Consider the following 14,228-nt stretch of genomic DNA (forward strand, 5'->3'; position numbering starts at 1 on the left):
TGTAAACAATTTGCACAGCACTCCCACTTTTCCAATGAGCTAAAATATTGGACCCCACGGAAAAGCCCCTTGTCGCTCATGTACAACTACATAGCCCTGTGCAAGCCTTTGTGGTTGCATTTGCATGTGAGCTCTCACTAAAACATCACTCCCTGTCGGCGCTTCTAAAGCTATTCGTCGATCCGGCGATCCCCCACCCCGTGGCGCCACGGCGAAACCCCCGCCGGCGCACAACCAAGAAATGACCCTCTTCTCCTTCGCTCATCATCTCCTCCTTTCTCTTCTCCTCCTCCTCGTTGGCTCTGCATCGAGCAGCACCCATGACTATCAAGACGCATTATCGAAGGCAATCTTATTCTACGAGGGCCAGCGGTCGGGTTTCTTGCCGCAGGACCAGAGAATCACTTGGCGCGCTAATTCCGGACTCAGCGACGGTTGGATGTACAACACTGACTTGAGCGGCGGGTACTACGACGCCGGCGACAACGTCAAGTTCGGCTTCCCGATGGCCTTCACGACCACCATGCTGGCCTGGAGCGTGATCGAGTTCGGCGATTCCATGCCGCCCAACGATCTCAGGAACGCTTTGGTGGCGATCCGTTGGGCCACGGACTATTTGCTCAAGACCGTTTCTCAGCCCAACCGGATTTTTGTGCAGGTAAATTGTTACCGTACTGTCAGTGGTGGGTTTGTAAATTAAATGTCTGGGGTGCGGGGCAGTTGAACTAATCCGTTTATGGGTAGAAAGACAGTCATTGTCGGATATTTTGACATTTTGCCCGGATATTTTAATATTTTGGGCAAGTGGGCTCATTAGAACTTTTTCCCGATTGCAAGCCTTTGCTCTAACTGCCTGCCCTAAAGATAAACTGTAACAAATTATTTATTAAGCTTAATTAACATGACTTAATAAATTCGTTAATCCAATTCTGCACCAATTTTCCACCTTAATTTGGGTCTTTTCGTACGTTAATCATGTAAGAGTGGACCATGTTGTTTCTTCTTAGAAATTTCGTCGTCAAACTTTATTGCTTCGTATTGATAAGACATAAATTGGCCTCATAATGATACATATTTTTTTTGTAGGTGGGGGATCCGAACATTGACCATAATTGTTGGGAAAGACCGGAAGATATGGACACAGCCAGGACAGTTTATGCCGTGGATGCACCGAATCCGGCTTCAGATGTTGCCGGAGAGACCGCAGCAGCTCTAGCAGCTTCATCAATAGTATTCCGGTCATCGGACTCGGGATATTCCGATACTTTGTTACGAAATGCCATCAATGCTTTCCAATTCGCAGATAGTTATAGAGGAGCTTACAGCGATAATTCAAATATTAAATACGGTGCCTGCCCATTTTATTGCGATTTTGATGGTTATCAGGTAATTAACCAAACAACGCTTTCCTAAGTGGTCCTCATTGCTAAATTTGATTGCCATTAACGTGATAGAGACAAATAAACTGCAATATCAGGCTGTATGGAGATTATAGTAAAAGCTGTGTGATTTGAATATTATTTACGGTAAAATCTATTTAATCTTCTCAAATTATCACCTTAATGACAATTTACTCTCAAATTATTAATTGTGACAATTTACCTATAAATTATGAAAACAATGATGATGTACCCCTAATTTTAACAAAATAACAAAATTACCCTTACTAAAATAAAAAACAAAAATACTAATTTTTTTATTCTTTCAAAAATTTAAGGATATTTTTGTCTTATTAAAAATTATATAGGGGTAATTTCGTCATTTTGCTATCATTGGGGGTACATTGTCATTGTTTTAGTAGTTTGTGAGGTAAATTGTCGTAATTAATAGTTTGAAGGTAGATTGTTATTGAGGTGTAGTTGAAGGGGTAGTTTGAGGGGATTAAGTAGATTTTACCTTATTATTTATTTATTTTTATTAATAAAGCTGTGGTTTTATGATCAACTTTTAATTTTAATGGGTTTGGACAGGATGAGCTGCTATGGGGAGCAGCATGGCTAAGGAGAGCTACTAACGAAGAAACTTACCTCAATTACATACAAAGCAACGGCCAAACCCTTGGCGCCGATGAGAACGTAAATGAATTTGGGTGGGACAACAAACACGCTGGCCTTAACGTTTTAGTCTCTAAGGTTAGACCAATTTAATTTCATAAATATAAATTTGTTAAACCACCATTTCTGGAGCCGGGTTCGAACTCAGAATATCTCCTTTGAAACTAAGGACATGTTTGAGTTTGTATTTGAATGGCCTAAAAGTGTGTTTAACACTTAAAAGTCCGTTTGAAAAAAATATATATACATGTTTGGTAAAAAAAATCGAAAACGCTTTTAAGGGTTCAAAAAGCTTAAAAATGGCAAAAAAGCACTTTTGGTAAAAGCTTAAAAATGAAGCTTTTGTAAAAAAAAAAAAAAAAAAAAAAAACGTATTTTGACTTAAAAGCTCTATTTCTCAAACACAATCTCGAACATGCTCTAAGTTAAAAGTGGTCAATTGTCTAAAAAACTCAAGAAAATAGAACACTGTAAAGTCGATTCGTACACATGCATGACTTTTACTTTGATGATATGTTAAAAGCTTCATTTAATTGACTAATTAGTTTATTAAATGTCCATTTGGATTTGTGATTTGAAAATGTGCGCTTTTTAAAAATGTAATTAAACGTTTAATAAAATCGCGATTTGACTTTTAAAACCGTTGTTTAACTTTTAAAATAACAAGTTTATAAAAACGCATCTTATTGTCTATGATTTTTTTTTTAAAAAAAAACAAAACAAAACAAAAACAAAAAAACAACATTTTTTCATTTTTAACTTCAGCTTTTGTAAAGTGTAGTATCAATGGATATACTTTTCACAATTTTGTTTAAAATCATAGGTGGCATCGACATTTATATTGACTGGATGGTGTTTGTAGGAAGTCCTAGAAGGAAATGTGTACTCCCTCCAATCGTACAAAGCATCGGCTGACAACTTCATGTGCGCGCTGATACCCGAATCATCAGCCTCGCACATAGAGTACACAAACGGCGGACTCATATACAAGCCCGGAGGCAGCAACTTGCAGCATGCAACATCAATTGCATTCCTTTCACTAGTCTATGCCAACTACCTAACTCGAACGTCTCAAGCTATCAACTGTGGGAACATATATGTAAGTCCAACCACACTTCGCCAACTCGCTAAACGCCAAGTTGATTACATTCTAGGCGATAACCCTAAGGGTATATCGTATATGGTCGGTTATAGTGATTACTACCCACAACGTATTCACCATCGCGGCTCGTCGATGCCGTCAATCAAAGACCATCCTCAATTCATTGGGTGCAAGGAGGGTTCTATCTACTTCAATTCAACAAATCCTAACCCTAATATCCACGTTGGGGCAGTGGTGGGAGGACCAGGGGAAGACGACATCTACGACGACGATCGAGTCGATTATAAGAAATCAGAGCCGACGACCTACATTAATGCACCATTAGTCGGGGTACTAGCATACCTTGTTGCTAACCCAACCCTAGTTGACACAAATACACAAATTCATGACTCATCATTTGAGAATAGGGAAAAGATGCCTCTCAGCAAAGCAAAGAGGGAAGAGGCTTATTTAAGTGGTCTGCTTCTCTTTTCTTTTCCTTTTCTATTCTTATTTAGTAATCTGCTTGATTCTTGAGTTATAGGATTTTGGAGTCACAAAATCTTGTTGTCACTTTTTCTACAAGGATAATGAGAAAAAGCTTATTTCTACATGTCAAAAATCTTTTGTTTCTTCCCTTCCATCATGTTCTAAGATTTAAACAAAAATGGAAACTTCACTTTAAACCCCTAAATTACCGCGTGTTTTGAGAAGACCCCATCAAAATAAAAAACTCTTAATTTACATCCCTGAACTTTCAATTTCAATCAATTGACCCCCCTCCGTCAGATTTTAAACATTACAAGTGATACAATGACTTTTTTATTCATGATTTTTTTATAAAATTTCAAATTCACCCTTAATTTCAAATTAAATCTTTTTTTTTTAAAAAAAAAAAAGAAGTTATAAAGGTATTTTGGTTTTTTTAGGCATTGTCGTTAGAATTTAATGGCTAAATTTGACAGAAGGGGTCAATTGACTCAAATTAAAAGTTCAGATAGTTAAATTGAGAGTTTTTTAAATTTATGATGATCTTTTCAAAATACGCTGTAATTCAGAGGTTTAAAGTGAAGTTTCTCCAAACAAAAATGTCAGTTCATAAAATTTACTCAATTTAGTACAGTATAAACGGTATGCACATAATCTCACTAGACGAACCGCTTTTACAGGCGAAAATGAAAGCATTTCTATCTTTTCATTCCTCCCTATCATTGTTGTTCCTATTAATGACCCCAAACCCTCCATATAATGCTATCACTTTCTTTGTGTTGTCTTTTTCTTTTGTTTTTGGTTTTTGGTTTTTTCTTTTCTGTGTTGGTTTGTTGTGGTGTTTCTGTACTATTTCCCAAGAAAAAAAAAAAATTTACAACCAAATGGTTGAGAAAGATATTACACCTACTCAAATCTATGCAAGATTTTTGGTGGAGGACTCTTATGGAAGTGGCTGAACATTCATCATGCTTGTTACCTACCAGGCTACCCAATTTAAGTGGCACTAAAAGGCAGCTACTGCCTCTGTTTGCCACCAACCCTATTAATTGGTCTCATGAGATCTCTCTTCATGCTCATGCTCATGCCATGCTCATAATTAAATTCACTTTTGGGTCGTTAGTCGTTACGTTTGTCATTACTTCAATGACGTGACTATAATTTACTCATATTTTCAGTTCAATATTTCATTTGGGGTAGAAATTTGCTTCAAATTGATTTGAAGAAAATTTCCTTCAACCTACTCTAATAAGTGCAAGTGTTATCTTATATATATATATATATATATATATATATATATCCTAAGAGTCATTTATTGTCATTTTACTAATCTATGAACCCAAACATTAATTTTTTAAAAACCTAAAAATATTAAATGATATTTGTCACTTATTAGAGTATGTTGAATTCGTGTCCTTTGATTTGTTGGTAGGTCACAAATCATCTAAATCTAATGAAAGCAAAACCAGTTCTTTATAGGAATAGTATTAGAGAAATGCTTCTTCGTATTATGACATCAATCTTACGTACATTTTTGTTAAGTTAGTATGCTTTATTCAATCTTAATTAAAAATGACAAAATAATAATAATAATAATGATGATAGATAGATAGAACCAACATGCCAACTCAATGAAAATAGATGCAAAATAAACGTTAGAATGCAACAAAAAAAAAAAAAAAAACATTTTTCATAGTATTATAGTGGGATAGAAACACTTTTGTCTAGGCCTCTGTGGGCCACTTTAGCTGCTAAACTGATTGGGCCCATACTGGAGATGGGTGGTGAGGAAAAGCCGAAAAAGTAACATGACTTCATTCTACAGTATACTTGTGGACCTGTGGCTGTGGTTACATTTCCAACTTGCGGTTCCAACTACAAGCCTACGAGGGTCATTGAAGGGGAAGTGAGAGTCTGACTATGTTAAACTAATAATTTATTATTATTATTTTTTATCGGTTTAAATTTTTAGGATAATTGATAATTTAATATGGTATCAAAATCAAAGGTCTTGAGATCAAACCTTGACTCCGTCAATTCATCCCCATTTAAATTAAATATTCTACGTGTTAAGCCTCACATATTAAAAGAGAGTTTAACAGATTATAAGTGGCTGCAACCAACTTTTATTTGGATTCAGAATTTCAGTAATTCTTAATTATTAGTAATTCCAACACTAAATATAAAAGAGATCGTATGGAGTCTACCTATCCAAGCAAAGATTGACTACTTGAAACCTACTCTAACAGGTGAGTTTCATAGGAGTGAAATAGCGGTTGCGATTAACAATTAGTGGCTAAAACCGCTAACCGCAACCACCTAGGCGGTTAACCGCTACCCGGTTAGCGGTTAACCGCTTTGAGATAGCCGCTTTTTTGGGCTTTTTTTTTTTTTACCGATTTTGGGCTGGTTTTGGACCGGTTTTGGCCCGGTTTTGAGCTGGTTTTGGATTGGTTTTGGGCCGGTTTTGGGCTCACTTTAAACATTTTTTTTGCTCACTTTAAACGTTTTTTTTTTTTTCATGGCCATTTTAGCATTAAAAATTGCTATATACCAAAATCTTGTTGGCCACCTTCTACAAATCTACACATCATATAATATACAAATAAAATTACAACAAAATTATCACTTCACTTGTAGTCTTATACACAACGTAGAAATAAAATAAAACACAAACAAGTTCATAAACTCACAAACAACCAAAAAAATCAACATGGTTGAACTTGAAGCCCATTTCAATCAACCTAAAAAAAATTCATAAAAATTCAATCAACCAAAAAAACCCATTTCTTGCACTTCTATAATATATATATAATAAAAATATAAAACCTAAACAAAAGTCAAGGTTTGGGGGAATCAAAACCGGGAATCTTGGGTGAAAGAGGGGCATAATTACCACCATGCTACAACAACTTATTGTTTATATATATATATATATATATATATATATATAAAGCGGTTAGCAGTTAGCGGATTTGCAAAACCCATTAATCGCTAACCGCAACTGCCTAGGCAGTTAGTGGTTAACGGTTATAGAGGTTAACGGTTACGGTTAGGTGGTTTTAAATTTCACCCCTAGTTTCATAACCGCTCTCTTATATTTACTGCTCGTATTACTAGACTATAAAATTGTTATTTCTCTTCTTACGAGATAGAGTAAGGGATAGAGACAACTCTTGAAAAAGTTGCGTCTCATGTAAATGGTGAAGTGACCCACATATTTAATCATTCAAATTTCAAAACATACACTCTAACCTTTTGGGCTTGAACTGATTTCATGCACAAAGCACATATCCCAAACTCATGATGTTGTTGGCTTCAAATTTGGATCCATTTTAGCTGTCACATAAGCCAAAATTTTGATGGCTAAGATACACATGAAAATTAGGACTAACTAGGATTTGGATAAGGTGACTTTGGTTGTTCATGATATTGCATGCACTTAATGTGACAAGGCAAGTCGATCTAGGTCCTATTTACCTAAACAGGTGTTTGAGTAAAATGAGGTTTGGGATCCGTCTATCTAAATAGTTGCGAGGCTCAACTACTTTCTCACATCAATTGTGCATACAATACAAATAGTTAATTAATTGCATTCAATCTCGATCCTAAAAACTACATGCCTAAAATGCCCAATAAAAAGGCGTGACATGAATGCAGCATTAATTATGTTGCTGATTATCAAGATAACTAAGCTTAAGGGCATTAATTAATTAGCCTGGCTCGAAAACTTGGAGGCTTGGCATGAGATTCCTTGTATTGCACTGAAATAAGTAACATTTGGCTAAGCAAAACCCAAAAAAAAAACTCTCGCCTTTTATGTTTAATTGAAGAGGAATATACTTCTATGGGTTGATCCATATGAAATCCTTTCCAAATTATCTTAGAGGTTTTAAAACGAAAGTAACTGGTTCCAGCCCTATGATGAAGTTTTCAGAATTTCATCGAGGCAAAGATGGATGGTAGATGAGAGATACATAAAATAGAATATAAATATTATGCATAAACAATTAACCAACATCCGTTGTAGTCTAGTTGGTCAGGATACTCGGCTCTCACCCGAGAGACCCGGGTTCAAGTCCCGGCAACGGAATTTCTTTTTTGCCAAAATCTAGATTTTCCACTTCTCGATCTACGTAATTGCTTTCCCACTTCTGCAACAATTTTCTTCAATAGATTCTTCAAATGTTTTCAGATAAAAAATTTAAATCCATGCAAAGAGTATGCGGTATTTATAATTCTTTCAATAAAAAAAAATGTTTTAAGATATAACAATGCTTTGCCTTATGAGTCATGACCAATAGACTATTAATATGGTATAATTGCTGTAACAATACTTTTATTTCATTTTATTAATATGGATTTGAACATGTGACCTCAATGTTATGAGCCTTGTGAGACACCATGCTTAAAAAAAATATTAATTAGCATTGCTACGTCAATATAATGAAATAAAAGTGAGATAGATATAGGGTTTTTAGCAGTGGCCCCTCCAAAAAATTTTGAATTTTTTTTTTCTAAGGATAGTTTTTTTAGTTTTCTTAGGGGTGTCGCGGTTAAAAACCGCCCGCTAACCGCTATAACAGTTAATTGCTAACCGCTTAACCGTATTAATCACTAATCGCCTAACCGTTATAACCGCCTAGCGGTTAGTAGTTAGCGGTTATTAGGTTTACTAACCGTAACCGCTAACCACATTTTTATATAATATATTTTTATAATTATAAAAATATTTATACATATAACATAATCACTTGATCATTAAATCACAATTTTTTTTTAAAAAATAATTAAATCACAATTTGAGTATTAATATATTATTACTATAATTTATATGATTATATAATAACAAATTATACATATATAATATGACATAACTCATAAGTATATCAATTCATACTAATACAACAATTAAATATTTAGAAATTTATTTTCAATGTATGTTATAAACTTATAAGTCTATATAAGTTTACATATGCATATGAATAATATAAATGTATAATATCAATACTTAATCATATGATTTAATGATAATTCAAATACTTTATTCAAGACTTCAAGTGAATCATATTATTAATGTACAATGATGATATGATTCGTATAATATCAAATTAAGTAATTGATATTAGATTAAACAATGACCAATGTGTTACTTATAAACACAATTTAAGTATTAATGTATTATCATTATAATTTTAGTAATTTATATATTATCACTATAATTGATATGATTATATTACATGATGAATTGATCATTAAATCATATAATTATATAATAATAAATAATGCATATATAATATAACATAACTCATAAGTCATAAATCTACAAGTTAATCATATGATTCATGTACAATGATAATCACAATTGATTCAATTGAATTAAACAATATATTACATATAACTACAACTTAATTAAAGCATTATTACACTAAAAATACAAAAAAAAAAAAAAAAAGAAGGTAAAAAAAAAAACCCAAAAAGCTAAAAAAAAAAAAAAAAAAAAAAAAAAAAAGGGCCTAAAAAGCTCTAAAGAAAGCCCCAAAAGCCCAAAAAGCCAAAAAAAAAGGCCAAATTTTAAAAAAGCGGTTAGCGGGCGGTTATCTATTTCACTAACCGCTAACCGGCAGTTAACCGCAAGGCGGTTAGCAGTTGCGGTTAGTGAAATCTATTAATTGTTAAGGCGGTTACGGTTAGAGGTTATTGTAACCGCCTTGACACTTCTAAGTTTTATTTACCATAACCCCTACTCTTCATTCTCTCGCCCCTCTTAATATGAATTCTTAGATCCGCCATTGAAACTTTCTAGTATTAGGGTTATTGAAAATGGTTTGGTGCTAAATATACAATCCGTAGTACTAAATTTGGCATAGCTCTTCAGTGCTTATAGCTAATTTTTGTTCTTACGATTCTTTCGCAATGAGATGAAAAAAGCAAAAAAGCAAAAAAAATGAGTGAATGAAAAGAAAGCCTACGTAATGGTGTAAGTGGTTAACCTTGAAAAGTTTGATTCGTTTAACTAAATGGATCGAGTTAGGGTTAACTTATATAATCTTATATCAATGCATCAACATGACTCGAACCTGATACGTGACATAATAACTGACAATTTTTGATATGATTCACAAATTCAATACAAAATTAAAAAGTTATGATTGAAAAGTTTGACAATTTTCAAGTTATGGTTAAACTTTATGGTGTTTATACAACCCGACCCCACCATGAGAACACTAATTTCCATCCTAAGAGCATTTCCAGCAGTGTAGCTAAAATAGAGATATTAGCTATATTTAACTATTTTTATTATTTTTCTTGCTCCAACAGAATAGCTTCATATTAGCTATTATACTTTAACGATTACAATAAATAGCTTCATATTGCTATTCATTGTAGCACACTATATTATTAAATATAATATTATTTCCGTATTATTTTCTCTCTCATCTCTCTTCTCTCTTCTCTTTGCTCTCCCTCCCTCAACGTTTCTCTCTCTTCTCTCTTCTCTATTTATGAATTTATGATACAAATTCAAGTCTTATAAATCACTAAAAACTCCTCCAAAAAAAAAAAAAAAGAATATCATGCATATGATTGACAAACTAAAATGGAAAAATAAAAATAACACAAAGGTATGCTGCGTGAATCAATTTTATTACAATTTACAAGATGATGCAAAAGCGGTTGCGGATTTAAAAAAAAAAAAAAAGATTAAAAAATAATATTTAATAAAATAAAGAATGAAATAAAGAATCTGTTGGAGTTGGTATTAAAAAATGAATAATTAAAATAAAAAATTATACTTTTTGATTATGTAAAATACTTCTTACTGCTGGAAATGCTCTGAGAGGGAAAAATTAAAAGGTGTTTGGCAATTAAGTACTTAAAAGTAAAAAAACAAAAAATAGTCTCTGATATTCGACAACGGTTATACACTTCTCTCAAAATCTTCGATAACGATTTCCATGCGGCCTCGTACTTTACTCGCTTAGCTGTTTGTTTGTTCTTACCTATCTGCGAAACTACGGATACCGATTCATCACGGTTCGCTTCTCGTGCCCTAATTTCCTCTCTACGAATTTCAATTCCTCTGTTTCTCTCTGTCTCTCGAATTAATTACGTTCTTGCACAGTTTTAGGATTTAGGGTTCAGGTTCAAGCTTGCTTTATTGGCTTCTATAATCTCAATTCTGTAATTTTCAGTTTACCAAACCCTAGAGCCGTTTGTATGTTCCCAAAACATGTCTGAGCTTTTTTTTTTGGTTGCCTACTGAATTTTGGTTCTTCATTATTTGAAATGATTGTTTGGCTCGTTGAGATTGAGTTAGGATTCTAGCTCCATGGTCGAGTTTTGATTATATGGTTCAGATTTTGTTACATCAGCATAAACTGCTTCTGCATTCTAAATTTTTGTTTTAAGTCATCGCATCTCTCCAAGTTGTAGGTTGAGATGGAAAAATCTGAACTATTTAATTAAAAGTAATGGCTAGAATTTTGGGAATAGGTTTTTGGATCATACTGTAATGCTCTGGTCCTATATTGGGAAGATGAGTAGTCCACATAGAGAGTGGAACATTAGTTCTTGATGGGGAAATTGCTTGTATGCTGATTTACCCTGTTTCTTCATTGGAATTCTCGTTTTATCTACTTTAGAAGCATCGCTGATTCTGCTTGTAGCAAGTCTTAGGAAGTGAATCTATATTGTTTTACCATTCTGGTATTCATTAGGCACCTTATCATATGTTGCTTTGTTTCTAAATTAATGAAAATAGTAGAGAGGACGATTTCCTTTTGAATCACGACCATGAGTTGTCATGTAATGTAATTAAGAATGTAACTTCCTAACAAATATTCCTACCTTGAAGTTATGTTGAGTGATTGATGTTGTGTCATGTCATATTCATTATTTAAAAAGCTTCATTATAGAAATCTCAAGTTTGATATCCTGCATATTTGTCCCAACTTCATGTTTGGCCTTGCCAACAGGAGTGCATCCTGTTGTTTTTTCTAGGGCTCTCATCCGTTATGTCTAAGTGCTTTCCTTTGAGTTAATCCTCTTGCTGGAGCTTGGACAGTTAAAGCGTTTCTTTTTTCGTTTTTAATGAAAGAGCTCTTTCTGAGCAGGGTTAGAATGAAGATCATGATCGAATTTTTGAGTTTCAATGGGGTTCTTTCTCCTGTAAAGTTCGAACCTAGTTAGGAGTTGGTCTTTCCTAACCCAAAAAGTTGATGGACTTTTCTATTTCTAGGCTAAGCTTATGGTCATTACATTATCCTTATGCTAATGTTTGCTGGTCTTGCTTCTCATTGTCAGCATTGGAGTTCCATTCCTATCATACTGCCTTTCTTTTCCCTTTTTTGGGTGATGGATGTATTGGTTAACGCCTTTAAGGTGGTTTTAAATATCGCGTCTAGCAATATCCTGACATGTGATAGAAATGGTTGGCGCTTGTGTTCAGATTGCCACTCTGCAATTGGTGGCAAATAGGTTATATCTTTTTGCATTGTATAGGTTTCTAGGTCAAATAGATTATGGTTAACATTTGCACCTGAAATGGAAGACAGAGATAAGCATTTTTGAAGTGTATTTATTTAATGTAACTGACAGGATAAGACCTCATGCATGGTTAGCCAATCTGTATTTATTTGTTGGACTTATGTCGTCAATTTGCCTGTACCTAGTGGAATGCTGACATCCTCGTACATTATGCCTCTGCAAAAGTAGTTCTTATGTGCTGGATGAACTTCTGCAACCAGTAACCTTTTTTTTTTTAGTTCTCTTCTGACATTGTTCACCAAACATTTGCAGCCATGGACGTAGAAGATTGTGAGATGGAAAGCTCTATTTCTTCCCTTATTCTGAGTGTCATGAAGTCTAATCAGAGTGAAGTCCTTTCTGCAGAAGACATTGCTTGGGCTGACTCCTGCCTGGTCAAAGATCCAGAAAATTCAAATGGTAATTGGGATTCTCTAAAAGATGCCTTACTAGAAATCTTCAGCTCCCAACCCGAATCATTCAACGCCTCTGCTTCTGTAAGTGATGGCTTTCCTGAAGGAAGTGATGTTGAACTACTTCCTTCTATTGAGGAGGAAGAAAATGTGCAGTTCCAAGGAATAACCGAGAATGATCTTGTTCTCATTGATGAAGAAGCAAAAACAGACGGTGATGATTTTCCAATCAAGTTTAAGAATAATAGTTTCCAGTCGTTGGCTTTTGAGGGAAATCCATTTCTGCCGACTTACATGGAGGGCCTGAAAGAGATCAAGGGTATTGAATCAAAGCTTGGTTTGGGTTCTTCAACTTATGAGATGGAGCCATCGACTGAAGATATCTTCAGGGTCTGGGATTTGGACATTCCAGCTGAGGAAGACGAACTTGATACACAATTGAACAAGGTCCTTGCAGAAGGTTCTTTTGGATCGATACCATCAACTTCTAATGATTCAAGCGCATGGAAATATTTGGAAGAAGAGCCTCTTGATAATCTGATTGCTGGCATGGCAGATCTGTCTTTAAATCAAAATTCTAGGTAGACAATTGTACAATTATCTTCCTTGTTTTTTTTTTTGGGCGCATACTGATGCTGACATTTGGTTTGGAGTTGTTACGACAAGATTTTGATGAGGAATTTGAATTTCCCTGTAAATCGAAGCAACCATGTGTTAATACAATAACAGATTCTATAATATCGATAGCATCCAGCCTAAACAGTTCACCAAAATGAGCTTTGATGGGAAAAAAAATAAAAAAAAGGCTTTTTTGCGTTTGTGTATGTTGGGGGATGGTTAAACTTCTCTGAGTCTATTCTATCTGAATGTCTAAAGACTGATGAATTCTTCATGGTAGCAAAATGTTAAGATCCTGGTGGTGTTCAATTTGGGTCTGGTGTTAGATCGGGCCAATTTAGCATGAGATAGATCTAAGGGCCTAACTGTAGACTTTTTTGGTGTATTGGTTGGGTACCTAACATTGGTATCAAAACAAACACCATGTTATGTGTTTGAATCTTTAAGGGGGCAACCAATGGAACGTTACCTAGTGTTTGAGTAAAGCCGCTATAAAAGTGAAAAGGGCTATCAAATCTGAAATGAAAGCCGTTGAAGAGTAGTTCGTCGTGAACATTGGTATGGAAGCGTAGTCGATCGTTAAGATTCTAGAGTAGGGTTCAATTTGAGGTATGGACGCTAGATTGAGCAAGCTTAATATAAGATATGTTCTAAGGCATAATTTTTTTGTGTTTCATCAGCATAGGGCCGGCTGGAGCCTTGGGTGGATTAGGCGGCCGCATAAGGCTCCCAATTTAATAAGGCCCCTAATTAATAAGTATTAATGAAGATGTTTTCCATAAAAATAAAAAAAAATTAAGGCCTTAATTACAGTCAATAATATTTAATTAAGGCGCCAAATTATGGTAAATAAGTAATTAAGAAAGGTATTCATATTGTTTTGATTGTCTTAAAATCTCCAACATTCCATTCTTAAAAACAAGTACTACAATAATTTATAAAATTAAATAAGGAAATCAAATAACAGATGGTTGGGATTAAATATAATTAAAAAAAAAAATCAACGGTTGAGATTTAACAAATTTTTTCTTTTTAACTACATCA

At 34.3% G+C, this 14,228-nt stretch overlaps 2 protein-coding genes and 1 non-coding gene across 3 annotated transcripts; all 3 read left to right on the forward strand.

The window, feature by feature from the left end:
* Positions 1–4: 4 nt before the first annotated feature.
* On the forward strand, positions 5–3,748 carry LOC132174668 (endoglucanase 24). Its single transcript, XM_059586309.2, has 4 exons — positions 5–658; positions 1,087–1,386; positions 1,971–2,132; positions 2,917–3,748. The coding sequence occupies exons 1-4, from the start codon at positions 242–244 to the stop codon at positions 3,670–3,672; spliced, it is 1,635 nt and encodes a 544-aa protein (XP_059442292.2). The 5' UTR covers positions 5–241; the 3' UTR covers positions 3,673–3,748.
* A 3,896-nt stretch (positions 3,749–7,644) lies between these two features.
* Positions 7,645–7,717, forward strand: TRNAE-CUC (transfer RNA glutamic acid (anticodon CUC)). Its single transcript has one exon. It is a non-coding gene; the product is annotated as a tRNA-Glu (tRNA).
* Positions 7,718–10,543: 2,826 nt separating this feature from the next.
* On the forward strand, positions 10,544–13,301 carry LOC132164518 (uncharacterized). Its single transcript, XM_059575040.2, has 2 exons — positions 10,544–10,662; positions 12,427–13,301. The coding sequence occupies exon 2, from the start codon at positions 12,429–12,431 to the stop codon at positions 13,149–13,151; it is 723 nt and encodes a 240-aa protein (XP_059431023.2). The 5' UTR covers positions 10,544–10,662; positions 12,427–12,428; the 3' UTR covers positions 13,152–13,301.
* The last annotated feature ends 927 nt before the right edge of the window (positions 13,302–14,228 follow it).

The sequence above is a fragment of the Corylus avellana genome, chromosome 2 (genome assembly GCF_965113065.1).
Source record: "Corylus avellana chromosome 2, dhCorAvel1.hap1.2, whole genome shotgun sequence".
In the NCBI taxonomy this organism is placed as follows: Eukaryota; Viridiplantae; Streptophyta; class Magnoliopsida; order Fagales; family Betulaceae; genus Corylus; species Corylus avellana.